We start from the raw sequence: 27,843 nt of genomic DNA, 5'->3' as shown, positions 1-27,843 counted from the left end.
TATGGGCAATTTAACATGGCCAATCCACCTAACCTGCACATCTTTGGACTGTGGGAGAAAACCGAAGCACCCGGAGGAAGTCTGCAGACACAGGGAGAACTTGCACACTCCACGCAACCAGTTGCCCAAGGGTGGAATTGAACCTGGGTCCCTAGCTCTGGGAGGCAGCAGCAACACTGTGCCACCGTGGCACCTCTTTAAAGTGAGAATTCTAAATGAACATCATCATAAACAGATTTGTGTACTGAATTAAACATATGGAACCAAACTTAGAAATCTGAGAGGCATATCTTAAGTACTTCTTGTATGAATTGAATTGGATTGAATTTATTGTCACGTGTACCGAGGCACAGTCTTTGTCTTTGTCTTGCGAGCAATACAGGCAGATCACAGAGTTAAGTAGCGTAGATAGTAAATAATAGGCAAACAGCAGTAAAAAACAAAAATACAGGTACAGGCGAATGTTAAGCATTTGAGAGTCCATTCAGTATTCTAACAACAGTAGGGTAGAAACTGTTACAAAACCGGCTGGAGCATATGTTTAGGCTTCTGTACCTTCTCCCCAATGGTAGAGGTTGTAGAGCAACATTGCCACGGTGGGATGGATCTTTGAGAATGCTGGCAACCTTTCCTTGTCAGCAGGCCTGATAGATGGATTCCATAGATGGGAGGTTGGCCTTTGTAATTGTCTGGGCTGAGTTCACCGCTCTCTGTAACCATCTCCGATCTTGAAAGATACAGTTGCCATACTAGGTAGCGATACATCTAGACAGAATGCTTTCGATGGCGCACCTATAAAAATTGACAAGGGTATTCGCTGCCGTGCCAAATTTCTTCAGCTGCCAAAGGAAGAAGAGATGTTGTTGGGCTTTTGTAACCAGTGCGTCCACATGAAGAGATGAAGAAAGGTTGTTGTGGATAACTACTCCCAGGAACTTGACACTTGACACTCTACACTCATTTCACCTCTGTGCTTTAATGTGTCTGGGGACATGAGTAACATCTCACTGAAATGTATGGCATAACTCTCCAAAATGATTTTGATTTAATTTTTCCATACTCTAGTTGTTCATGAATGCTTTGGCTTGTTGCCAGTAATTGAAACACTGATTGTTCCTTTGTGGGAACTCACTTCCATTTACTGTCATCTTCCCTCATTTCTCTTCCCAGAAATATTTATTGTGCACTACATCAGGATATCTATACCTTTAAAATTATTTTTATTCTTTTTCAACATTTCTTTCAAATTCCCGTTGCCCCAAAAGTGATCCATTAAATAGCATGTTGCATTGCAGCAGATTTCAGCATTGTTGGACCTAAAGTCCACAAGTTACCAACAGATAAAATACTCCTGACTTTGATGGATAGCCAAGTCACAGGCTCTTCTCTGCTGCTATTTTCTTGACAGCTTTGCTCTCTTGTTGCTGCTGTGTGCTCACTGTTTTGTCTTCTGCACACTGCAAAAAAAGAAGTGCTGGCTCTGTTACAATTCCATTTGTGAATGTTGGTCCTACTTCTTTGAAAGTTCTGTTTCCAAAGGAAGTGGTACTTGTTATGTGCAATTCCTTGTTGGGATACTGGCCATTCAGAGAGCTAAAGTGCTGCGATGCATGGAATGTGTGTCTGTCTTTGTGCAAAGCGTACTGGCAACGCCATGACAATGAAGGGTATTGATGCACTACAACTGACAGACTTAAAGAACGTGACAATTCTAGATAAATCAGAGATGTACAATGATGATGTAGTGAGACTGGTGCATGTTCAGTGGGTTGCAGATGATCACCTATGGAGTGTATCCTGCAATGTTGGGGATTACTGTCCAAGATGGAAGCCTAAAGGTACAAGTGGCAAGCTGGAGCTGCCAGATATCCACTCGACCTTTAATGTTGGGAATTGTTGATATCTAGTTTCTCTCTGCCACACGAGAGAATAGTAAACGACACAGAAAGAAGGTGTGAGATGTTAATATATTCAAATGGGCCTCTCACTGCTCATTAATAGGATTCTCATCTTGCCGTTCAAATATTCGATGCCGAAGTGAATTGTTCTTTTCTCAACATAAAAGTATTACTTTTTCCAAAATTGCCATATTTTCCCAACTGACTTACCATTGCTAACATTGTTCAGGGACCAGCAAAATTCCACTTCCAGTGTTCCATCTATAAAAACTTAGGAATTTAAAAAAAAAATTAATGTCCTGTGCACCTGTTAATGGTTCTTCTCCTGTTAATAGCCATAGAGTTATAGAGATGTACAGCATGGAAACAGACCCTTCACTCCAATCCGTCCATGCCGACCAGATATCCCAACCCAATCTAGTCCCACCTGCCAGCACTCGGCCCATTTCCGTCCAGACCCTTCCTATTCATATGCCCATCCAAATGCCTCTTAAATGTTGCAATTGTACCAGTCTCCACCACTTCCTCTGGCAGCTCATTCCATACACATACCACGCTCTGTGTGAAAACGTTTGTCCCGTAGGTCTCCTCTTTATCTTCCCCTCTTACCCTAAACCTATACCCTCTACTCTGGACTCAATGACCCCAGGAAAAAGACTTTGCCTGTTTACCCTATTCATGCCCCTCATAATTTTGTAAACCTCTATAAGGTCACCCCTCAGCCTCCAATGCTCCAGAGAAAACAGCCCCAGCCTGTTCAGCCTCTCCCTATAGCTCAAATCCTCCAACCTTGGCAACATGCTTGTAAATCTTTTCTGAACCCTTTCAAGTTTCACAATATCTTTCTGATAGGAAGGAGACCAGAATTGCATGCAATATTCCAACAGTGACCTAACCAATGTTCTGTACAGCCGCAATATGACCCCCCAATTCCTATACACAATACTCTAACCAATAAAGGAAAGCATACCAAACACCTTCTTCACTATCCTGTCTACCTGCGGCTCCACTTTTAAGGAGCAATGAACCTGCACTCCAAGGTCTCTTTGTTCAGCAACACTCCCTCGGACCTTACCATTAAGTGTAGAAGTCCTGCTAAGACTTGCTTTCCCAAATGCAGCACCTCACATTTATCTGAATTAAACTCCATCTGCCACTTCTCAGCACATTGGCCCATCTGGTCAAGATCCTGTTGTAATCTGAGGTAACCCTCTTTCTGCAAATTTACTAACTGTACCTCTTATGCTCGCATCCAAATCATTTATGTAAATGACAAAAAGTAGTGGACCCAGCACCGATCCTTGTGGCACTGCACTGGTCACAGGCCTCCAGTCTGAAAAACAACCCTCCACCACCACCCTCTGTCTTCTACCTTGAGACAGTTCTATATCCTAATGGCTAGTTCTCCCTGTATTCCATGAGATCTAACCTTGCTAATTAGTCTCCCAGGGGAACCTTGTCGAACATCTTGCTGAAGTCCATATAGGTCGCATCTACCACTCTGCCTTCATCAATCCTCTTTGTTACTTCCTCAAAAAACTCAATCAAGTTTGTGAGTCATGATTTCCCAAGCACAAAGCCATGTTGACTATCCCTAATCAATCCTTGCCTTTCCAAATACATGTACATCCTGTCCCTCAGGATTCTCTCCAACAACTTGCCCACCACCGACATCAGGCTCACTGTTCTATAGTTCCCTGGCTAGTCCTTACCACCCTTCTTAAACAGTGGCACCACGTTAGCCAACCTCCAGTCTTCTGGCACCTCACTTGTGACTATCAATAAAAGAAATATCTCAGCAAGGGGCCCAGCAATCACTTGTCCAGCTTCCCACAGATGTTCTGATTGTGAAATTATTGCCTCAGTAAGTATCAATTATTTAAATCCAAGGAAAGAGCCAATTTTTAAAAATTAAGCTGCCTTAATTAATCTTTGTTCGTGTGCACAATTTCACATTCGCCTTTCTCAACCTTCCATGGTGTTCAGTATTGCCAAATTGCTTGTCTGATATCCAGTCTTGGAAAAACTTCAGTTATCTTTTGCTAACCATTGGAAAGACAAAGTAAATTGTTTTCAATCTCTTATTATAGACCAAACCAAACCCCCTTCAACTACATGAAGGAGGTAGCCTAGATTCTAACTTAAATTTAAGTGTGAGGTGCTGTGTTTCAGATATAATTTGATTGGTTATGCTACTCGGCTTTAAGCAAGATACACCTCATACCTATTTTTTAAAAAGTACAAAGAAAAGAAAGAGGAATTAGTATGACTTTAACTCTCGTGGAAGTAACAAAAGAAGTGATATTTAACTACTAAACAACCATTGTTCCAATATAGTAACATCCAGAATACACCATTGGCAAAGGCAAGTTCAGACATAATGGATTGTCTGACATGCAATGTTTCTTCAATCCAGGAGGAATGAATATCAAGAGAAATCTGGCAGAGAGAACTCAAGAATTTGCTGTAGCAGGGAGGGCAGTTTCAAAACCCCAACAACTACTGAAAGCTAAACTAAAGCCCTGGTTCTGTAGAAGCCTGACTCCCCTCATTCATGCTGCTTCTATTGTTCCAACTTTGGAAGTAAAACCCAAGGCCTCATAAACTGTTTACTTTATTAGCTTGGAACACATTGCTCAGTACCTCTGTCTTAACCTTGCTTCATTAAAAAAAAGGACAGAATATACCTTTTAAAGCCTTGGTATCGTCACACCCTTTTATAAACTTATTCTCCTTGTCACTACTTCTACTCATTCCCAAACACACACTGACTTAACCAGCTCATGTATAACTCCGATCCTAACTGCCTTTTCTTTGCATCAAGGAGACTTCATGCTGCCATCTCTATTACATTGTAAATTTCAGCTTCTATCTTGGCCTGTCTGCTGTTGGAACTCTCCAGTTGATAAACCTTCCAAACTACACCAGTCATCAGTTTCAACTGTTCTAAAACCTTCCCGCCATGTCCTTTCCCAAACTCTTCAAGTCATCTATGACCCTTGTCCTCACTAACCTAAACTAATTCTCATTTTCCGAACATCTAAAATTGACAACTCTCATTCCCGTGCTTACAACTTTGGTATCTGTATCCCTTCCTTCCCTCTGGTCTTTTTTTAAATTGACATCCTGTCTCCTACTTCTCTGTTCCTCTGAGTATGGTGTCTTGTACGTTGTCCTTTACCCATTCCAACATTAAGGAGCATGCTTCCTGCCTAAATTTCACCACCTCTAACATGCCTTTGATCATAGTGATCTTCCTCAAAACATGCAATCCCTTAATAAATCCCTCTTAATGTGTAACAAAGGAAAAAAACCCAGAAATTGCTGGAGAAAATCACCAGGTCTGGAAGCATCTGTGAAGAGAGAAAAGTAGAGTTCATGTTTTGAGCCCAATAATCCACAGATACTGCCAGACCTGTTGAGTTTCTTAAGCAATTTCTTTCTATCTTTGTTTCAGATCTCTAGCATCTGCAGTTCTTTGTACTATGTTATCCCTCTTAATATATGTTCCTTTGGCATAGCATCTGTTTTAACCTATACTTCAAGTGAAACAGATTGGATCAATTTCTTTATTAAAGGTGTTATATAAAAGCAAGTCATTGACAAATCTAATATTCTGTTCTCATGAGGGAGGAACAGAACGAGACAACCATCAAAGTCATTCAGTGTTAGGATTTAGATGATGAACAAACTGACATCTTTGAAATCCAGTAATGGATTGTTAGTTTGCACTTCACTGCTACGTATCCAGGATTTAAAAATTATTGGTAACTCATTCTTTCACTATTGGAAAAATATAGTTTCACATTATCTTCATTAATTTTGAAAAATCATAGTACAACAAACATGATTTTTAACTGAGTTACAATTTTGTTATAAAGAATATAGTGATATATTGAGTGTAGTGCTTTCTTATACATCATAACTGCACTTCATTGGAATAGCATTCATGGCAAGTTAAAATATATCTTTATTTGTTTACAAGGTAATGGGAAAGAAATGGATGATATTGCCCTTTAAAAGGTGGAAGTTTGCAATAATCAAACCATGGTTTTCCCTCAGTTCCACTGCTTGAATGATAATAACACTGTTGGCTTAATGCCATAGTTCTTTACACAATTTACCATATGTGTTGCTACCTTTGTAACCTTGTTTATTCCAGAGTTTGGTTGTCCATCTTTATTTCACTCTACCCAATTCTCCTGAGGTTTGTCCTGCTCCCTTTACAAATGTAATATCTGTTTAGTGCACAATCATACAAGGAGTGTAGACAGTGTGCAATAGATGCTAGGAGTGTAAAGCTTCACGTCAATAGATATTACTTTTACTACGACTACTAATGGACATTTTTCATGGAATATGTCTTTATGCAACTTGCATTCATATAGAATCCATAGTATAAACAAGCAACTTGGGGGCTTCTTAAAATATATATTTTTAAATCAGCTCGATGTTATTTTTAAATAAGTCTTGAAATTAATCTTTTGTCATTGATTTTAACATATTTTAGCTATTTTCTGGTGATTACTACGTTGTATCTCAAAGTCTGGCTCTATAAATGAACTCTCAGTCAGGTTTCCTCCTCACTTTATGAATTGTCCAACAATTAATCAGAGGAAGACAGTATTCAAATATGGTAGTTATTAATTTATTAGACAAGCCCTAACTGAGAAATTACTTTAATGTCGTTACTGTCTCATAGATTTATAACTGTGAAAGATGTTACTGGAGGGGATACAATGGCTTGCTTAGTCAGAGATGAGGTCATCCGCAATTTGTCAGTTTTCCTATGTTCCATGCTTCATTTCCAACGTGACAGAAGGATTGATGAGGATGAAAATAAAATTGCTGCATGCTATTGAGATGAAACTTATTAAGCACATGGATGGTGTAGGAATGTTTTCTCTTCCCATTGGGATGGAATAAACATTTTTTAAAAAGCTGAATTCCATTTGAAAGATATTTGTTAAAAATCTTTTATTCTTGGACCCTGTTAAAACACTGTACTAAGACAGTAGGAAGACAAAATTATGATTTTTTTGATTTTTTTGCCATATATATAAAGGACATGGTAGACAACAGAATCTGATGGATGATAAATACAAAAAGAAGCAGATTCTGAAAAGGGAAAGGGGGGAAAGTTTTTGTTTTTTTCTTTTCATTTGTGGTGTCTAGTTTGAATCTACCACAGAGTATGTGATGAAAATATTTATAGATAGTAAGTTCTCAAATGAAGCCTACATTGCAATGCTACTCATAATTTGGCATCAATTTTCCTTAGAATTCTGATTGATAATGTGGGATGTCATCTGCAAAAGCGGTGCTGAGAAAAGGAGGTTGGAGTTGAAGTACTTTGTTGGAGGAGAATAGGATGAGATCTATATTGCTTTTAATTACTATTATGACATTTGGAAATGTTTAATGGTAACACTGCATTCTAAAAGTGCAGAACCAAACTGGAAGTGACTTTGAATAGTTTTACATGCTGGGATCTTCAGCTGTAGGAAACATAATTCCTAACTGGCAAAATAGTTAACAAACTGAAAACAATAGATTGCATTTACGTAGTCTCTATCAAAGTCAACATTCCAAGATTCTTTAAGGGATATCATTGAAAGAGATTTGACACTGAGACATATAAACTGAAAGTATAGTTTCCAGTCATGTAATGATTACAAATGAAGTTGTGTCAGAAGGCAAGGTTTGCGGTGCATAGAGATCTTAGATTATTGTGTGGATAAGCAGAATGAAGGCATGAGGAATTTTAACTTAAGCATCAGAATTTTAAAATTGAATCAATGCTGGACTGTAATGTGAGTCGGTGAGCACTGGGGACGATATTGAATGAGATTTGCTGTGATAGGATGTGGGCAGCAGAATTTCAGTTTAGCTCAAGTTATGTCAAATGGGAGATCAACAAAAAAATTGTATAAGTCAAGTCCTGAGGTAAAATCAATTATCCAAATATCGGATTATCTGAAGGAGATCTCAAGGTCTCCATAGAAACATGACTTTAAAGACATGTTTCCAACGCTGATTGCGTCTTTTGCTTACAGTGATCACAAGTGAATTCGGCTAAGAGAGCAGTCCTGGACTGATGGGAGCTCAGGCACCGCCTCCAAATGGTTGACCTCCCACCCTCTGTCTCTCCCCACACACTTTCCCTGGAGTTCTACACAGGCATGTACCCTTAAACCCCCCTTCCCCAGATAATCTCTCCAACATTGTTCTGTACAGGGCAAAGGTGGAACCTCTCAAAACATTGTGTGTATGCGCGCGAGTGAGCACATGCGTGCTATTTGGAGACTCACCCCCCCCAAAATGCAGCAGCAGCAGTCTTGCTGTTAGTGTCCAGTCCGGCTGCCCCAGAGATGGGGGTGGATGGAGGTGGGCAGTGTTATAAGGGTTGGGGCAGATGGGTGAGCAGTGTTGGGCGGGGTTGGGGTAGGGGCTCGCGCTGCTGCCTAGACTCCTGAACAGGGAGCAGATTTAACAGAAAACTCCGAACCCCAGAGGAAAGGCATTGAATCAATTAACCAAATAATTAGTATCTGAACGAAATAGTGCCCACCCATCTCGTTCGGATAACTGAAGTTCCTCTATATACTTATAGTAGAGGTGATTGCCATTCATCCCTGCTCCAAAACAAAAATGGTTAGATTCATACTATGTATTGGATTTTCCTTAACCTAGCATTGACGATGGTCTGTAGACATAATGCTGCACTTCATCTTAGTCGTGCTAAGAGTTAAAATGAAGCAACTACTTTTGCTGTGTGATAGTGCTGCCAAGTTGCTGGAGTGTGAGTTTTTTCAGCTAATTGCAAGCCTGAAACAGATCTGTTTGACTCGCTAAGACCAATTGCCTGGAAAAGTGGGAAGAAAAGGTTTTAGTTTTGCGTGTTGCCAGATGTGTGAGATTATCACTTTGAGAACCATGTGTTTGAATACATAAACATCAAATGAATAGCAAAAGAGTCATTCACATTGTGAGTAACTTGTGATTAGTTACAATGTCAGACTAATTTAACAATGATGCTGCTTCTAATTAACACCTTACGTTGGTCACAAGACCTCCCTTGTGCCTGTTCGCATTCATTCCTTTTGTTACAATTATGTCTGGAGCAGTCTGTTTTCATTCCTGAGATTAGGATAATAGAATTTGAAGTTATTTAAATAAAACACTATTTTCAATTCACTATGTATGTAATCATGTACAGAGCATGGAAGACAGAAGTCAACCAGATCTTTTGAGTTAATCAAAATTTCTGTCCAGCTTGCTTATAACACAGGTTGGGGGATAGTTGATGAAATATTCATTCATGACAGTGGAGTTCAACTTGGATAAGGGAGAGGTGGTGGAGATACCAATGCTGGTCAACATATGCAGAAATGAGCTGCTACTTGCAAGGTTAATTTGTGCTGATGACAAGCATTTTCCCTCCTCCCCAACCCAAATGCCCATCCCCACCCTCACACAAACACCCTCCAACTCCCGCCTCCCACCTCGAGTGTCCCAAATGGATCAACCTTCCCGAGAAAGATCCACCTGCAAGGTTGGTCATTGGCACTATGGATTAGAAGTTGGCCAAAAGATACAAAAGGTAGGTATGGATGAGCATTTCTGAGATTGGCAAAGAGTTGAAAGTGATGCTCCCCCAGGATCAGTGTTGGGACCCTTGCTTTTTCTGATTTGTGTTAATGATTTGGAGATGGATGTTGAGGGCAAAATCTCTAAATATGCAGATAAGCTAGGGAGAATAGTGAATTGAGAGGATTATGCTGAGTGACCTCAGGGGGACATTGACAAGTTGGTCAAATAGGCAGACACCTGGCAGATGAAATTCAATGCACAGAAATGTGAGTTAATGCATTTTGGCAAAAGATAGATGGAGATATGATATAGACTCAATGGTCCAACTTTGAAGGGAGTACAGGAGTAGAAGGACCTCAGGGTTCACGTGCATAATTCTCTGAAGGTGGCCAGACAAGTTGAAAACATCATTGAAAAGGCTTATAGGATTCTTGGGTTTATAAATTGAGGCAAAAGGAAGTGATGCTACACCTTTACAGATCATTAGTCAGATCACGTTTGGAGTATTACTTTTGGTTCTGAGCACCTTATTAAAGAAGGATGTTGAAGCCATGGAGAGAGGTCAAAAAAGATTTACTAGAATGATACCAGGAATGAGGGATTTTAAATCCAAGGAAAGATTAGAGAAATTGGGCTTATTCTCCTTGGAGCAGAAATGATTAAGAGGTAACTGATGGTCTGAGAAGGTCTCACTGGACCCAAAACAATAATTCTGATTTGTCTTCACAGATGTACCCAGAGTTTTCCAAAAACTTCTGATTTTGTCTCTTAATTACAAGATTGTCAGCAAGTGAGCAAAGTATGAGATGAGGAGAAAAGTCTTTACTAGTAGAGTTCTTAGGACTTGGAATGCACTGCCAGGCAGAGTGGAGGAGGCAGATTCCACATGAGGTTTCAAAAGTGAGCAAGATATTTATTTGAAAGTGATTAAGTTAGAGGACTACGGAGAAAGGGCTATAGAGTGGGACTTGCTGAATAGCTCTTTCAGGAGCCAGTACAGATCTGATGAGCCAAATGGCCTCCTTAGCTGTAAAATTCTATCATTCTGTTAAAAAGATAAAGCTAATTTTGATTCTGCGACATACATATCTAGCAAGCAAGTGAATATAGAGGGGTGGAAGTGATGCAATTTAAAAGTGAAAGTTCAAAAGATGCTAGGCATTAGGCATTACTCCAATATCTGTAATAAAGGTCAACTGGCAGTTGTGGCTAGTTCTTCTTTTAAATTAATTTTTCCAAACTTGAGTGCTTTGGCATTTCAAGTTCCTTTTTTTGTTAACCTTTTTCTAATTTTAGTGATATATTCCAACTTAATAACAGAGATAGAGTTCAAGAGAGAGAGAGAGAAATGCTTTATTCCATTCCGCAAATCTTTGTTACTGCCTTTCTGTAACAATCAGAATTTTTTTTAATGTTAGTTATAAACCTGTAGAATTTCCATTATCTGAAAGAAGACTGTTTGCTCTCAGTCGAGGTAATCCATATTAATGAAGACTTTTGACGTCATTGTCAACACTCAAAAAAGAGGATGAGTCTTCAGCACCTTGTTTTTGGTATAATGAGTTTAAATGAGATTTCTTTGTTTCTGGTTGTTTTTGCAGATAAGGCGTGTTTAGTTTATTGTGCATAAACATTTTCCAGATAATTATAATGGTAAATGTTTGGTAAGGTGTTTGATAGAATGCCACAAAACAAAGGTTTAAAAAAACATTTTAGGTCCTGAAATAAAGGCATGATTTGGTGGTGCTGGTGTTGGACTGGGGCGTACAAAGTTAAAAATCACACAACGCCACTTCATAGTCCATCAGGTGTATTTGGAAGCACTAGCTTTCAGAGCGCTGCTACTTCAGATGTCAATCATCTTATGACGGAGCAGCTCTTTGAAAGCTAGTGCTTCTAAATACACCTGTTGAACTTTAACGTGGTGTTGTGATTTTTAACTTTGAAATAAAAGGGATAAAGACACAAAATTAGCTGAGGGATAGGTAACAGAGTGTAATGAGTGTGTTGCTGGAAAGGCACAGCAGGTCTGGCAGCATCCGAGGAGCAGGAAAATCAATGTTTCGGGCCGGAGCCCTCCACCACATTCCCCTTCGGGCTCTGCCCTGAAACATCGAGTTTCCTGCTCCTCGGATGCTGCCTAACCTGCTATACCTTTCCAGTAGCACATTCTCAACTTTGATCTCCAGCACCTCACTGTCTCCCAACAGAGAGTAATGGTCAATGGGTATTTTTTTTAGGCTGGAGGAAGGTTTGCAGTGGAGTTCATCAGGATTGGTTTTGGAACCCTTGCTATTCCTGATCTGTAGAAATAATTTCAGTATTGATGTGCAGTGGGCACTTTCAATGTTTATAGATGACAAAAATCTTGGGACATTGCAAACCATGTGGAGGACAGTGTAGAAGTTCAATAAGGCATTGACATATTTGTGGAGTGGGTGGATAGGTGGCAAATGAAAATTTTTTATTTGCTTTTGGGACATGGTCACCTTGTCTGGCCAGCATTTATTGCCATTCCTAAATTCACTGTGGGAAAGTGTGAGGTGATATACTTTACTATTCTAAAGGACATGCAGGAACAGAGAGACCTGTGTGTGTATATGTACGTAAGTTATTAAAAGTAGTAGGACATTGAAAAGAGAGCTTTTAATAAAGCATACATAATTAGGGCTTCATAAATAGGGCATGAAGTACAAGGACAGGGAGGTTATGATGAACTTAAATAAAGCTGAAGTATTTTGTACACTTCTGGGCATAACATTAGGAAGGATGTGAATTCATTGGAGAAAGTGCAAAAAAGGCTTATGAGAGTAGTTCCAGGCTTAAGATCTTCAGTAATGAGGAAATATTTGATACGTTGGGATTCTTTTCCTTGAAGAGGAGAAAGTGGAGGGGAGATTTGATAGATATTTTCATCATAAGGTGTCCGGACAGATTGGACTGAGAGAAACTCATAAATGCATCAAGAGCCATAGAGAACAGTTTTAAAATGTCTTGCAAAAGAAGCAAAAGCGAGGTGAGGTAAAGGTTTTTCTCACAATTGGCAGGGTATGGAATGCACTGCCTGGAAATGTGGTGGAACCAGGATCATCTGAGACATTCAGGAGGGCATTGGATGATTATTTCTATAGGAACAACTTGCAGGATTGGGGGAATAATCTAGATATTTGCACTAACTTAAAATGCCCAGAGCCAGTACAGACATGATGGGCTGCATATCTTTCTTTTGCACTGTAACAGTTCTATAATGGAAGTATTTAGATATCAAAAAATATACTTGCTTACTCAGTTTAAAATTAGTGGTATTCAGTTGAGTTATGATGATTTTAATGCTATCACTTAAGTGCATAAAGAATAAAATAAGCAATCATGATACAAACATGAACATCTAAAAGGGAAACTATTTGTTCCTGTTAATGTTTTATGTCTGGGTGTCCCAAGTGCCTTCTATTTTGACCACGTAGCTGCACAATGCAAATCATATTAATGCAACCTTTCAACTTTTGCAGTTAAACTTGTATATGATCATCATGCGCACAGTACTCTACAAATTTTATACCAATGTTATCAGTTGTAATGCTAAGTATTATTTCATTTGGTATACACAATTTTTCATGTATCTGTAAATTAGGCAAGGGAAATCCAAATGTCGTTTTGACTTTTTATGTCCCAACAAAGAAATAATGCAGTTTCCATTGAGTCAGTGTTCTATTGGGATCCACATCATTGGGATTGGCGGATCATACAAAGAGAAGTAGAGAAATAATTTATCATGAAGCTGAGGAAGATGTTATCTTCCCTATCATCACTGTATTTTCTAATTTTGTGTTTTGGGGTATTTGGTGCATGACCCAATTGAATGCTGCTGTGTGGCCATACATATACAGTGACTCAAGGACTGACTTGCACTGACTTGAACATGTTGTTGGACTGTGAAGCTCAGTTGGAAAATTGCCATTTATACAATGTATGAACATGAAAATATTTTGTGGAATTCCAAGATATGATAGAAAAAATATATTAAAGTAAAATTTCTTAAGATGAGTCAGAACCAAAACTTAGTTCCCAATGGGACAAAACTCCTTGAAACTCAATGATCCAATTTAGAAAAAAAAACAAAATCTCTTACATGACACTCATGTGACACACGCCAGATGAAAATGTCAGTTTTACTCTAAATTGGCTTCATTAAGCCCTGGAAAAAGTACTTAAAAGACTTGTTATAAGTAAACATATGCGTGTCAGTGTATTTAAGGGAACTCTTATCACACTTGTGTAGATCCTGATCATCTGTGCAAACTTGGGCTGGACATTCTTTTTCTAGAAATTGTTTGTGGTGCTGGCTCGAGCATATGAGATGCACATGCATAATGAAAAGTGAATGGGAACAATGTGCCATTATCCTACCTTCCAAAGAGCTACAATGAATTAAAAACTCTGACATTTGCTCGTTATTCAAGAAATTAGCCATGTAATTACATTTCTGATTGAGTAAATGTGATCTATAAACTTTCTCATAACACAAAGCATTACCTCACTCAATGCCAGATCCAATGAAGCAGCAAATGACTCTAAAATTGCTGCAGTTACTGATGACATTCTGCAATTATTCTAAAAATACATTTAATATAGTTTGTAACTTACACTTTTGTGTGTGTACTTTTGTTTTCATAATCACAGCCCTGGACGATCTCCTTGTTTCTATGATAATGAGATAGTAATGATGAACCATGTGTATAAAGAAAGATTTCCAAAGGTAAGCAATTAATTATTTTTCTTTTAAGGGCAGCTCATTAATTCAGTGTTTTGCACAAATGCAGCTTATTACACATTTATCTGTGATCAGCAAAGGTAAATCCATAAATGTCTGTTCCCATTCACAATGTGTCAGCGTGAACAGAATATTTAGAAAATTCAGTGTTTCAATGGCACCTGTTACTTTGTTTATTATGAAGGAGGGGATGTCGAGACAGTTTTCACAGATTCTGAAATATTTGGTTATGTGCTAATATGCTACAATAGATCACATTCTCCAACTATTTGTGTTTTAGCCTGATAAGTCAAATTGCCTGGTTGGTCTTTGAATTGTGTCCCTCCTTTTCTTGTTCCAAAAAGTACAACTTTTCCTTCTATCTATTCAGGTGTAAGAACTGATAATACTCGAGCTGACATGGAGAATTCTGTAATTCTCTTTTCATCTTCTGTCAGATTTAGTACTACATTTTATTGAGTCATACTTATCACTGCTGTTTCCTATTAAGATCCGGCTGTTTACAACTGCTACTTTGATCACACTAAATGTTGTAGATATAATATTGGATTTGCTTGATCTTTATTAGAAAGGATAGTCAGCTATTGTCTCAACACAGCTACAGCAATTGTTCCTGTTGTTCACTTGCCAAAGTTGTAACACCTTCCGTAAATTTTTCTTCACACTGCTCTTCTGAGAAGACACTTCCCAACTCTCCTAAAGAGCAGTCATCCTTTTAACTCATTTTTTGCCTCCAGCTAAAGAGCAACAGAAACTGACTTATGTTTATATGTACATTTCACATAGTAAAACATCTGAAGGTACGTAACAAGAGTGAAATCAATAAAAAGATTTTTGACATCGAGCATCAGAAGATTTTAAAGATCATTCTAAAAGAAGGGAGACAAGAAAGGTTTAGGGAATTCCAGAGCTCAGAACTGAGACAGCTGAAAGCAGTCACCAGTGCAGAGTGATTAAAGATGTGCGAGCAGTGGATAAACAGAGATCATGTACATTTGCAGAGAAATGGGTAGGGGCAAAGCCAAGGGGTTTGAAAAAAATGCTGAGGATTTTAAAGTTGATGTATTGTCAGTCTAGGAATGGGGATGGCCAGCTAGTTCAGGAGTGAAGACTGAATCAGATTTGGAGTACTTTGACATATGAGGAGCAGAGTTTTGGATGAGCACAAGTTTATGTATGGTGGAAGATGGGAGTCTGTCCAGGAGAATTTTGGGGTTTTATCAGAATCTGATGCAGAACCTGAATTGAGTAATATGGCAAAGGTGGAAATAGGGAATCTTGGATGAAAATTGAGAAATTTGGTTGGAGACCCACCATGGGGACAAACCCAATGCCAAGGTTGTGAATGGTCTTGCTCAGCTTTGAGATAATTGCCAGGAATGTAAATATAGTCATCTGGGATATTATTCAGTTGAAGAAAATTTTAGCTCATCCAATATTGCATGTTGAACAAGCTGTGTTAAATTGGAGACAGTGGAATGGGGCCCAATCGATGGACAATGATTAATCAGTCCTGCATCACTTGTACTTAATAGAGAAACCTTCAAGGAAGAAAAATTATGGTGGGAGAGAGTTGTCTATCTAATGAGGTTTAAGGCATTTAAGGTGGTGAACCGGGTATGGTTTCAAAGTCAATCTTGGTCAGTTTGGCAAAGCAGTTTTCTCTACTATTATTCTGGACAATCATCAACATTTATGCCCACAAGATTTTAGTTAGCATTAAGATCTCTAATCATGGTAATTTATTTCCCACTTTCGACAAAATGGATGTTTTTGTTTGAAACAATCCCATGTCCTGTGCCTTTTCTTTGTTTATGTAATCCTAGTCAACCTTTCAATATGCTTTTAAATATAGAAATAGAAATGTACAAGTCACAAAAAAAACTATTGCAATCGATACAGCTACTTCCAGTTGGTGGACAGTAGCTTATGCCATGGTACTTGTTTACCCACATTTTGTTCAAGTTCTTTTTCCAAATTAATTTTCAAGAATGTCAAAGCCATCGTTAGGTGTCTTGAGAGAGTGATGCTGGCTCTTTTAGTTGGTAAAAGAGTTGCCACAATCAACTTAATTCATTTGTGCCCATTCAGATCTTAAGAAAGCTGAACCCTTTCAGTTAATTGTCTGTTATCTGTTTTGGCATTTATTTCAGCTGCAGGTGAGCAATAATATACTTTTGCCAACATCTTCCCCAACTTGAGATGAAATTGATGCTACTATAGTGAGGTCTCCTTTGAACTTTATATTCTTGCTTCTACTTTGGCCAATAACGCTATCCAACATGCTCCTTTTCCTCCTATGTCCTGCACTGCCCTAAAATTATGATGCAGCACTTAATTAATCTCACTGTTTCCAGGTATTTCAGGACTATGTCTTGGCCTTATTCCCAATGTATTTTTTTAATATTGAAGGCTAAATTTAAAAAAATCAGAAGCAGATCAACACTTCTATAAACTAAAACTTACATCTTTATTTGTCTGTATGCACATTCTCGAGATGAGTGTTGTGTTTTTGTCACAGTTACTATGTCCCTGATCTTTCCTTCTATTTACAACTTTGAACCTTTGAAAGGCTGATTTGCTGCATATGTTCTTCTCAGTCTTGACATAATCAGCCACATGGAAATGCTGTACAACATTGTGCTTTTCCTTCAAAGTAAACAATAATTGTAAAATATTTCATAATGTCCTAAGGTTGGTGGAAAGAACTTTATAACTACAAATTCCTCGTTTATGTCTCTGAAAAATGTCTCACAAGACAATACATACCAATAGTTCCTCTTTAGCAAGTTTTTCATTTTATTTAAAAGTTAGCAGAAAAAGCCAGAAATCTGAGATAAAATATATGAATCAATTTCACTCAATAGGCCACGGCTCAAATGGAAGAGAATCTCCAGGAATTCATTACATCCAGTGCGCCTGAAAATGTGCTGCCTCTCGCAGATGGGGTACTCAGCTTTATCCACCATCAAGTTATTGAACTGGGAAGGGACTGTCTGGCAAAATCCCGAGATGGCCTCATCACCTCCAGATACTTCTTTGAGCTGCAAGAGAACCTTGAGAAGTTGCTGCAAGATGTAAGTCTCTTCTATTTTTGTTTTAATTTACTAATGTGACTACATTATAACTTTACCAAGACTAAGGTGAGCTGGTAAGATGGATACAGAATTGGCAGGTCAAAGAAAACAGGAGGTAGTGGTGGAAGAGTCTTTGTCTGACTGGAGATCTGTGACCTGTAGTGTTCTGCAAAGATCAATGCTGGGAGCCATCTTGTTTGTTATATATATTTGATTTGTGGAGAATATAGGTGGCCTGGTTAGTATGTTTGTGGATTACATAAAGAATGGGAAAGCTGTGGAAAATGAGAACAATTGCCAAAAGAATGAGTAATATATAGATAAGCTGGAGATTTGGGCTGAGAAATGATAGATGAAAATTAAACTGGCCTAATGCAATGTTTTGGAAGGTATAATGCAGGAGGGAAGGATATAGTTCATGACATAACTCTTAGAATCATTAATATGCTGAGGGATCTAGGTATACATGTTCACAGTTCCCTGAGAATGGCAGCATAAGTTGATAAGGTGGTCAAGAAGGCATATGGCGTGTTTGCCTTCACAGATATGAAAACTATGCATGTTGCAGCTGTATAGAACTTTAATTATGTCGCATTTGAAATATTGCGTACAGTTCTGGTTGCCACACTACTGGAAGGATGTGGAGACGTTGGAGTGTGTATGGAAATGGTTTACCAGGATATTGTCTGATTTGGAGGGCATTAGCAATGAAGAGAAATTAGACAAATTTGGTTTGTTTTCACTTGGATAGCGGAGGCTGAAGAGGGGTAGCATGATAGAAGTTTATAAACTTAAGACAGACGTAGATAGAATGGATAGTCAGAGCCTATTTCCCAGGGTAGAAATGTCAATTAATAAGGAGCGTAGGTTTACATAGGTTTAAGTTCAATGGCTTGGGGTAGGTGGATTCAATGGCAACATTTAAAAGGTATCTTGACAAATAAATGAATAGCTGAAAATGTGTTGCTGGTTAAAGCACAGCAGGTTAGGCAGCATCCAAGGAATAGGAAATTCAACGTTTCGGGCATAAGCCCTTCATCAGCCCTTCAAGCCCCTGATGAAGGGCTTATGCCCGAAACGTCGAATTTCCTATTCCTTGGATGCTGCCTAACCTGCTGTGCTTTAACCAGCAACACATTTTCAGCTGTGATCTCCAGCATCTGCAGACCTCACTTTTTACCCAAATAAATGAATAGGTAGAGAATAGAGGGATAAAGGAACATGTAGAGGCAAAAGGTTTTTAGTTTTCAAAAGTATTATGTGTTGGCTTAGGCTTGGTGGGCTGAAGGGCCTGCTTTTGTGCTGTTATGCTGCTTTGTTCATTGTTCTTTATTGACTGTTCATATCAAGGCTCATTAAAACTTTTCCTCAGTCACAAGAACTAAATATTATTCAAGTCAAACTGCTACATATGTAAATAAAAAGAAAGAAACCTAAATGCTGGGAACCTGAAAGAAGAAACACTTTCCCTAACCAAAATTTTCCGCTATCTTTTCCCTTTGCAGATACTATATAATTTCCAGAAATCTTTGTTCTTGTTGCAGATGCAAGCTAATTTTGAAATTTCAACATTGTAAATAAATGCTAATTTCACGCTGCCTAGTTTTTTGCTGAAAACTGGAAATGACCAGTTTGTATGCTGCCATCCCTTATGCCCACGTTGCATGCAGAGGTGGAGGCTAACTTGCATTAGGCAAATATGACTGTTGCTTGTGTGAAAGCCACTTCGGTAAGGCAGTAAGGAAAGTCCGGATCGCCAGACTGGTGGCAATTGGGCTGATTATGAGAAATGGTCAGTGACATTTAACACACAGTGCATCAGAAAACCAAATGAACAGTTCCTTCAATGACTACATATACATAAACACATATAGTTATTGAAAAAACTGGGCAGCTCAGTGGTTAGCACTGCTGACCCGGGTTTGATTCCATTCTCGGACAACTGTCTGTGTGGAGTTTGCACATTCTCCCTGTGTCTACGTGGGTTTCCTCCCACAGTCCAAAAATGTGCAGGTTAGGTGTATTGACCATGCTAAATTGCCCATAGTGTTAGGTGCATTAGTCAAGGGTAAGTATAGGGGAGGGGAATGGGTCTGGGTGGGTCTCTCTTCAGAGAGTCGGTGTGGACTTTGTTGGGCCGAAGGGCCTGTTTCCACACTGTAGGGAATCTAATCTTTAAAAAAATCATTTGTGATCCGCGTATGATCTATAAAAGTGTTAGATTAATTACTTTGGGAGATGGTTGATCTAATTTTCGTGAACTGTGAGCTGACTTATGAGTCAAAACTTGGAATGCAGAATGCAAATTCACCATTCAAGATATTGAGGCAGTAAGACAAAGGCAGAACTAAATGTTGACGATTTATGTTTATCACAAGCAAATATCTTCAATGGCACAGTTTGGCATATGTTCATTTTGGTGATCTGTTGTTCTCTTCAATTCTATAAACGGCAATGGGATCCACTTTAATGGTTGAATTGCTGTCTCCAACTGAAATGATCTGAGTATAAAGCTAACATATTTCTCAACAGTAATCCTGCTTGAAATCCCCTTGGATCACTATTGTTAATGAGTTTCTCTGCAAATCTTACCTTTGAAATGGTGCTCATGCTTAACTCCCAGAATTCCTTGTAATATTTTTTGTCCAAAGCATTTACTAAGCAGTTTCAAGTATGGAGTGCAAATATATGACTTAATACAACTGTTAAAATTGCCTATGATTTGATATTACATTACAAAGCTCAAAAGTTTGAAACTTACATGAAATTAACTAAACCAGACAACCATTGTCTTTCAACCAGAATCCAAAATACACCTGGGACCAATATCAATGAGCTGAAGCAGTCTATACTGAATAAGTGTCTACAGGCTGATGCAATGCTCTGCAATACCCCTTTTAGCACAAACTTTAACACCAGCACACCATGGTATTGTTGCTTGCATCAAAGTATAGAGTGCATTCTGTCAAAGATGTTGCTGTACACTTTGATGGATGTTGAATTATTTGATTATGACTTTAACAGTGTCCTCAACTGGACATCAGAAGTATGTTTCAATGTATAACATTAGTGATTGAGTTAAGTATTATTTCACTGCACCAAAGGTTATCTTGCAGTACACCCTAATTTCTACCTGCATGTATTATACAGTCTGTTCTGATATAACGTGATAGTTCTGTTCCCGTGCAATCCCAGATTATAAGAAATTGTGTAATAGCAGTTCCATTTAAATTAATGGGACTGGAATTTTATTATAACCAATACAGGTAAAGAAAGTTTGTATTCTATAAATAATAGTCTAAATTCTGCAATCACGTTATAGCCAATTTGCACTGAAGAAACACTTCGAGGTGGAGAATATGAAACTGTGAAGACTTTTCCGAGTTTGTGGTCTGGTTAACAACACTTTGCATTTATATAGTGGCTTTACCATGTTAGAATACCAGTGCTTCTCAGGAGCATTATCAGTCAAAAAGTAAGGGACTTACAAGAATCCAGAATTGGAGGAAGACAGAGTCCGCTTGGGGATTACAGAATGGAGAAGATAACAGAATGAGAGAGAGTGGAGGTCATGGGAAGACTTGAACATTGCAAGGAGCATTTTAAAAACGGTTTGTTGAATAGCAGTCAGTGGAGCTCACCATGTGTTGACAAAATGGGACTTGGTTTGGATGCACAGCATAGTGTGAATGAGCTGAAATTTATTGAGAATCAAAAATGGGAGGTCACCTGTGTGAGCATTAAAATAGTGAATTTTGGTTTACCAAAAAGTCGAATTGAGGTTTCAGCAACATGTGAGTTAAAGTAATGGCAAAACCCGGCCGTGTTACTGAGCTGGACGTAAGTGATATGGATCAGAATGTCATCTCGCAGCTGAATAAAACATTGGCATTGGGAATGTTCGGGTTCAGTGTAAGGCAGTGGCCAACGAGTAATAACAGTTGTGGTCACGAGGGCTGAAGACAAAAGCTTCAATCTTCCCACTGCAGGTATTTCATCTATAATATGATGGTAGCGTTCTTGTGCATTACAAAAAAATCGTGCTTTAGAACCAGTGCTTAAATTGTTGGTGATGTAATTGCCTTATAGCCAACGCATGTTTTAAAAGTTCATGCTTTAGCAACTGTGTCCCAAGTTCATCATTTGCGTTACAGAAAATTTGCATTAATGAAACGCGCTTTGTAGCAAAAATGACCTGAATTTAATTGGAGGAAACTTTGGCTTATCCAGGACTGGATGTCAATAGTACTGACAACAGTAGTGAGGCAGATTTGGGTGTCATTAGTATACATTTGGAATCTGACATATTTTTGGATGATGGGGAACTTCAGACATAATGGTACAATGATTGGAAGGGAATAGTCTTCCAAACATCAGTGCCCAGTTTTTCATACATTGAGTACATGATTAGTCTAAATCATGCATTAAAAATATTATTTCATTACTTACATCTCTAATGGTGCCTTTTAGGTTAGGAGAAAATACAGAACCTCAATTGCTTGGTTAAGAATCTCCACCTTTTATTGCCAAAAGCAAGTATTAAGGGCCTGTATGGGAAGGAATTTGTTAAATGTGTACAAAAAAAAACTTTCTTCTTCAATATGTGGATGCACCTTCTAGAGAGAAGGAGCAATACGTAACCTTCTGTTGGGAAATCAGGCAGGGCAAGTAACTGAGATGTCATAAATCTATTAGTTTTAAAATAGTTATGGAAAAAGATAGAACTGATTAAAAAATTAAAGTTCTAAACTGAAGTAAGACCGATTTTGACATTATTAGGCAGGAACTTTCAACAGTTAAATGGGGGAGGCTATTCGCACACAGTTCAGAAATGTGAGGTCTTTAAAAATGAGATAACGAGTTCAGAGATGGTATGTTCCTGTTGGTGTGAAGGGCAAGGCTGGACATTGTAGAGAATGCTGGATGACTGGAGAAATTGAGACTGGTCAAGAAGAAGAAGGAGACATAAGCTAGGATTGTGTGAATCCCGAGAAGAGTATAGGGACAGAGTGAGTATATCTAAGAAGGAAATGAGGAGGGCAAACAAGGGGACATATGACAGCTTTGGCAAACAGGGTTGAAGAGAATCCAAAGATGTTCTGTAAGGAGATTAAGGGTGAAAGAGTAAGTAGAGAGAGAATAGGTCTTCTTAAAGATCAACATAGCCACCTATGTGTGGAAGCACGGAAGACGGGTGAGATACTATTTGAACAATTATCATCAGAATGTCCTGTAGAGAAAAACATAGAAGCAAGAGAACATGGGGAAATAAATATTGATGTCTTGAAAACAGTTCATACTGCACAAGAGGAGGTGCTAAAGGTCTTAAAGTGTATGAAGGCAAATAAATCCCTATGGCATGATCAGGTGTTTCTCAGAACTTTGTGGGAAGCTCGGGAAAAGATTGCTAGGCCCCTTGCTAAGATATTTATATCATGAACAGCTACGGGCAAGGTACCAGAAAAATGGAGGTTGGCTAATGTGGTTACGTTATTTAAGAAAGGCTGTAAGGAAAAGCCAGGGAACCATAGACTGTGAGCCTGATGCCAGTGGTGGATAAATTGTTGGAGGAGATTCTAAGGGACAGGATTGACTTGCATTTTGAAAAGCAAGGATTGATCAGCAATAGTCAACATGGCTTTCTATGTGGGAAATCATGCCTCACTAACTTGATTGAGTATTTTTGAAGAAGTGACAAAGAAGATTGATGAAGACAGATGTTGTCTGTATGATCTTCAGCAAAATGTCCGACAGGTAGACTTGGTTAGCAAGGTTAGACCACAAGGGATCCCACAGAATCTGGCCAATTGGATGCAAAATTGGCTTGAAGATAGGAGGTACAGGGTTGCTTTTCGGACTGGAGGCCTGTGACCAGTGGTGTACCACAAGGATCAGTGCTGGGTCCACTGATTTTCATGATTTATATAAATGATTTGGATATGAATATAGGAGGTATGGTTCATAAGTTTGCAGACGACACCATAATAGGTAGTGAAGCATCAGAGGGTAGAGGTTCATAAAATTGTGAGGGACATGGATAGGGTAAATAGACAAGGTGTTTTCCCTGTGGTGGGGGAGTCCAGTACTAGAGGGCATAGTTTTGGGTGAGATGAGAAAGATTTAAAAGGGACCTAAGGAGAAATCTTTTCATGCAAAGGGTGGTGCGTGCATGGAATGAGCTGTCAGAAGAAGTAGTGGAGGCTGGGACAATTACAATATTTAAAAGGCATCTGGAGGGGTTTATGAGTAGGAAGGGTTTAGAGAGATATGGGCCAAGTGCTCGCAAACGGGACTAGATTTATTTACGATTCTGGTCAGCATGGATGAGTTGGACTGAAGGGCCTGTTTCCATGCTGTACGTCCCTATGATTCTATGACTCTAAATGGACAATAAAGAAGATTATCTCAGAAGAATGGGACCTTGATCAGATGAGCCAACGGGCCATAGAATGGCAGATGGAGTTTAACTTTGATAAATGTGAAGTGTCACATTTTAGTAAAGGAAACCAGGGCAGGTCTCATGCACTTAATGGTGGAGTCTTGGGGAGTGTTGCTGAACAAAGAGACTGTGAGGGGTGCAGGTGCACAGTTCCTCAAAAGTAGAATCTCAAGTAGATAGGGTGCTGAAGAAGGCATTTGGCACAGTTGCCTTCATGGTCAGAATATTAAGTACAAGAGTTAGGACATCATGTTATGGCTGCACAGAACATTGTGAAGCCACTTTTAGAATACTACGTACAATTCTAGTTGCCCTCCTATGAGAAGGATGTTGTTAAACTTGTGATGGTGCAGAAAAGATTTGCAAGTACGTTGCTGGCTCTGGAGGGTTTGACTTATAGGGAGAGGCTGAATACACTGGCTTTTTATTCCCTGGAGGGGTTTATGGAATGATGAGGGGCATGAATCGGGTGAATAGCCAAGGTCTTTTTTTCCCAGGATAAGGGAGTCCAAAACTAAGGCTTAGGTTAAGGTAAGAAGGGAAAGATTTAAAAGGGACTTGAAGGTTAATTTGATCACACAGAGGGTGGTATGTGTATGGAATGAGCTGCCAGAGAAAGTGGTGGATACTGGTACAATTACAACAATTAAAAGGCATCTGGATGTGTATGTGAATAGGAAGGGTTTGGAGAGATATAGGCCAAATGCTGGCAAATGAGACAAGGTCAGATTAGGATATTTGGTCAGTACGGACAGGTTGGACTGAAGGGTCTGTTTCTATGCTATATGACTATGACAAATTCAAAAATAAGATTTGATTTTGAATTAATTTAAGCATCATTTTGAACAGCACTCTTAGTGATATCCTGGTATAAAAAAACTAAATATTAATTTAAAAGGGAAAAAAATATACATTTTAAAAACTAGCAAGAGTAAAATATGGAAGCTTTACTGAACTGAAAAAAATTGAATCTGAGCATTCTTTTCAAAAATAAAAGGTGTGCTTTGTGTTTTTCCCCCGTATGAAAAACATTGTTATTGCTTTCCATCTGCCTGCTTTGAGTATGTTTAGGATGGAGCAAGATAAGAACCTGGAGGGGAGGGGGAATACTGGGTCATTTTAATTTCGTGCTCCAGTGATCACTGGTCGTGACGGATGGTCTTTCAGACAGAGTATGACTTAAACTTGGTAAATTGTTCTGCTGATGATTATGTCATTGGGATTCACTGTGTATAGGAATGACATAGGCATTCCTCAGACAAGCATGACATCAACTTCAGATGCTAATGATTCTGTGCTGCTTAACATACAGACAAGAATGAGGTTTTGATATTTAATCCAATATGTCTCAAAAGGGACTTAGTCTGTATGAAAATAACATGTCTAGATTATCTTATTGGCAAGATAATATCTTGCTGCGGACCTTTGAGAATCAGAGATTTACACGGTTTTTGACGAACACAGTGTTACCAGTTGAGTCCCATTGTTCTTTCTCACTAAAGGTTTTATTTTGAGACCGAGTACATTGTATGTTGTGTGTATGCATAGCAAAGTTTATTGTTACAGTATTAAGATTTGTGCTAGCTTAGAACATCTCTTGTTGAAATGTTAATGTGACTTTTATTTTACAGGCCCATGAACGGTCAGAGAGTTCAGAGGTAACATTTGTGACCCAGCTGGTGAAGAAGCTGATGATCATTATTGCACGGCCAGCACGACTGCTTGAGTGTCTGGTGAGAATAACCTCTCGTACTTATTACTTGAATGTCCATCAATAAAATATTAAAGCCCAATTGAAACTGGAAGGTTAATGATTGCTCAATGTCAACCAGATCATTACAGTCAAAAACAAAAATTGCTGGAAAAAGTCAGCAGGTCTGGCACCATCTGTGAAGTGAAATCAGAGTTAACATTTCAGGTCCAGCGACTCTTCTTCAGATCATTACAATCTTGGATCTTTGTTTGTGCGTTTAATTGTTTTATGTTGTAAAATAGTACAATGGAAAAGATTGATTTAAAGTTAATGTAACCATCCTTTAACATGTTGGTTGGGTGATAGTTTGAATGCAGATTGCTTTAATATAGTATGAAATGTACCAGGCTTCCAACTTGCTAAGCTTTCCTTTGAAGCTCATGAAGCAGCTCTTGAATCGAATCTGCATTTGTTATAAACGAATGTGTCACAGAACGCTGCAGCAATATTTGTTACATTGATCCACCCCAAAGGAGCAATCCTTACTTTGTTGCAGATATGAGTGAGCACATGAATACAAAGTAAATGTGTTATGTTCAGCTAATGGTGTTTGAGGTTATTGGTAATGGCTTTCAAATGAGCAGGGTTTAAAAAGAAGAATCACGGTATTAACAGAAGGAACATCAAAGATGTAAGTGCTCTGTCTGTCAGTGATTCACTAGGGATCTCAACATCGAAATTTTGGTCAAGAGTATTTAATCATGCCTCAGTCTAAATATTTGTATCAGATAAAAGATTGTCATTCTTACATAATTAATAGACAAGTCCATTAATCAACTTTCTTTGCTGGTTTGGGTGTTAATTTGATTGCTCAATCGGCTGTGCTTATATTTTCTTTGTTCATCAAAAAGAGCAGAAGTGTGACCACTCAAAGTAATTGTTAGCTGATAATTTATTGGCCTGTAAGGGAATGAATGTATGGAGATGTGCAAATCATCTTTTAAAACTTTCATTCCAAACATTTTAAAAGAACAAATAATCTTTTGAAATAGTTTGCGTTTCTAAAATAAAATTTTAATTTCTTTAAGGATACACTTTTCCAACTGCTATTTAAAATTGAGGTGGCTGCAGATTTTAAAATATCAATCATTGAAAGGGTTAAAAAGATTACCTGATTAGAAAAGTGTTAAGCCTATGGTGAAAGCAGGAATAGGGTACTGAGTTTGAAGATCAGCCCTGATCATATTGAATAGTGGAACAGACTTGAAGGGCAAATGGCCTACTCCTGTTCCTATTTTCTATGTTTCTGTGAAAGAGAAGAGAGATTAATCATGTATTTTTAAACTGCAGTTTCCTTTTAATGATATTGAATCATTTATCTGAATAAATATGGTTTACTACAGTAATATTTTTGAAAGCCTTTTTTGAAGCAATAATGTTTCATAATTTATTGAGACATTTAGGGCATTTGTCTGTATTTCTATTTTAAAAAAAAAGTTATAATTGTTGTGCCCTGTAGATGGTAGACATTTCATGAGAAGTCAGGAGGTGAGTTAATTTGCATTTGTAGATTTCTGGTCCAGTGAAGTTTCTGGTCAATGTAAACTCCGAATGTTTACGTTGGGGATTGAGCTATGGCAATACCAAGTATGCAAGGTTAGGTTCACTTTTGTTGCAGATGGTTATTGTCTGACACTTGCAGGAAGCCTCAGGACCACAGGATCCTTTGGAAATGTCTGTAACTCTGAGTTAGAGTTTAAGCTAAGACAGTTTCAATGTACCTACTTGAATAGTAGTTGCCCAGGCAGTGTTTGGTAGAAAGATCCTCATATAACACCTGGTTAACTATACAACTTACACCACCAAGCTATTCCCTGAGCTGACACAGCCTGACTATTGCCCCAGCCTGACGTGACTAGCTCTCACTACCTAACTAACCTTCTAGCCAGACTTGATTTGCTCTCACCACCTGATATGATCTGATGACCCCTCTCCTAGTTGGCCTAATTCACTCAACCACCTGTGCCACCCTCTGTACAACGCTATCCATCTGCTATTATATCACATTGCACCCCTGCCATTGTACTTCCCTAACCTCGCCGCTTTGCCCACATTACCACTGCCACATTACCACTCCTTCAATGCTTCCACCCCATCTACCTCACCCACCCTTCCACCCCACTTAATTAATTCACCTACCTATTCATTCGTACACCCGTTCACTAACATGCTGAAAAGTTTAAACACTTACCAGAATATCCAGAATAGAGCGGGGACATGGTGTCAGCGCTGTTAATCTTCAGTGCTTTCTCTCTAGATTTCTGGGCTGAGAAGTTTCTTTGGGATCCTGGAAAAGTCCTGTCCTGTAAAAG

General features: G+C 38.6%; 1 protein-coding gene across 3 annotated transcripts in view; it reads left to right on the top strand.

The window, feature by feature from the left end:
- Nucleotides 1-27,843, top strand: part of mast2 (microtubule associated serine/threonine kinase 2) — a 416,215-nt gene that overhangs the window by 332,279 nt on the left and 56,093 nt on the right. For all 3 annotated transcript variants that reach the window (XM_060830482.1, XM_060830481.1, XM_060830483.1), the window contains 3 exons: nucleotides 14,172-14,247; nucleotides 17,130-17,339; nucleotides 25,410-25,511. In XM_060830482.1, coding sequence (XP_060686465.1) covers nucleotides 14,172-14,247; nucleotides 17,130-17,339; nucleotides 25,410-25,511 — 388 coding nt within the window. The remainder of the gene's footprint in view (nucleotides 1-14,171; nucleotides 14,248-17,129; nucleotides 17,340-25,409; nucleotides 25,512-27,843) is intronic.

The sequence above is a fragment of the Hemiscyllium ocellatum genome, chromosome 9 (genome assembly GCF_020745735.1).
Source record: "Hemiscyllium ocellatum isolate sHemOce1 chromosome 9, sHemOce1.pat.X.cur, whole genome shotgun sequence".
Classification (NCBI taxonomy): domain Eukaryota; kingdom Metazoa; phylum Chordata; class Chondrichthyes; order Orectolobiformes; family Hemiscylliidae; genus Hemiscyllium; species Hemiscyllium ocellatum.
Note: the sequence above shows the minus strand (reverse complement) of the source record. Positions and strands in the feature narration are given on the sequence as shown.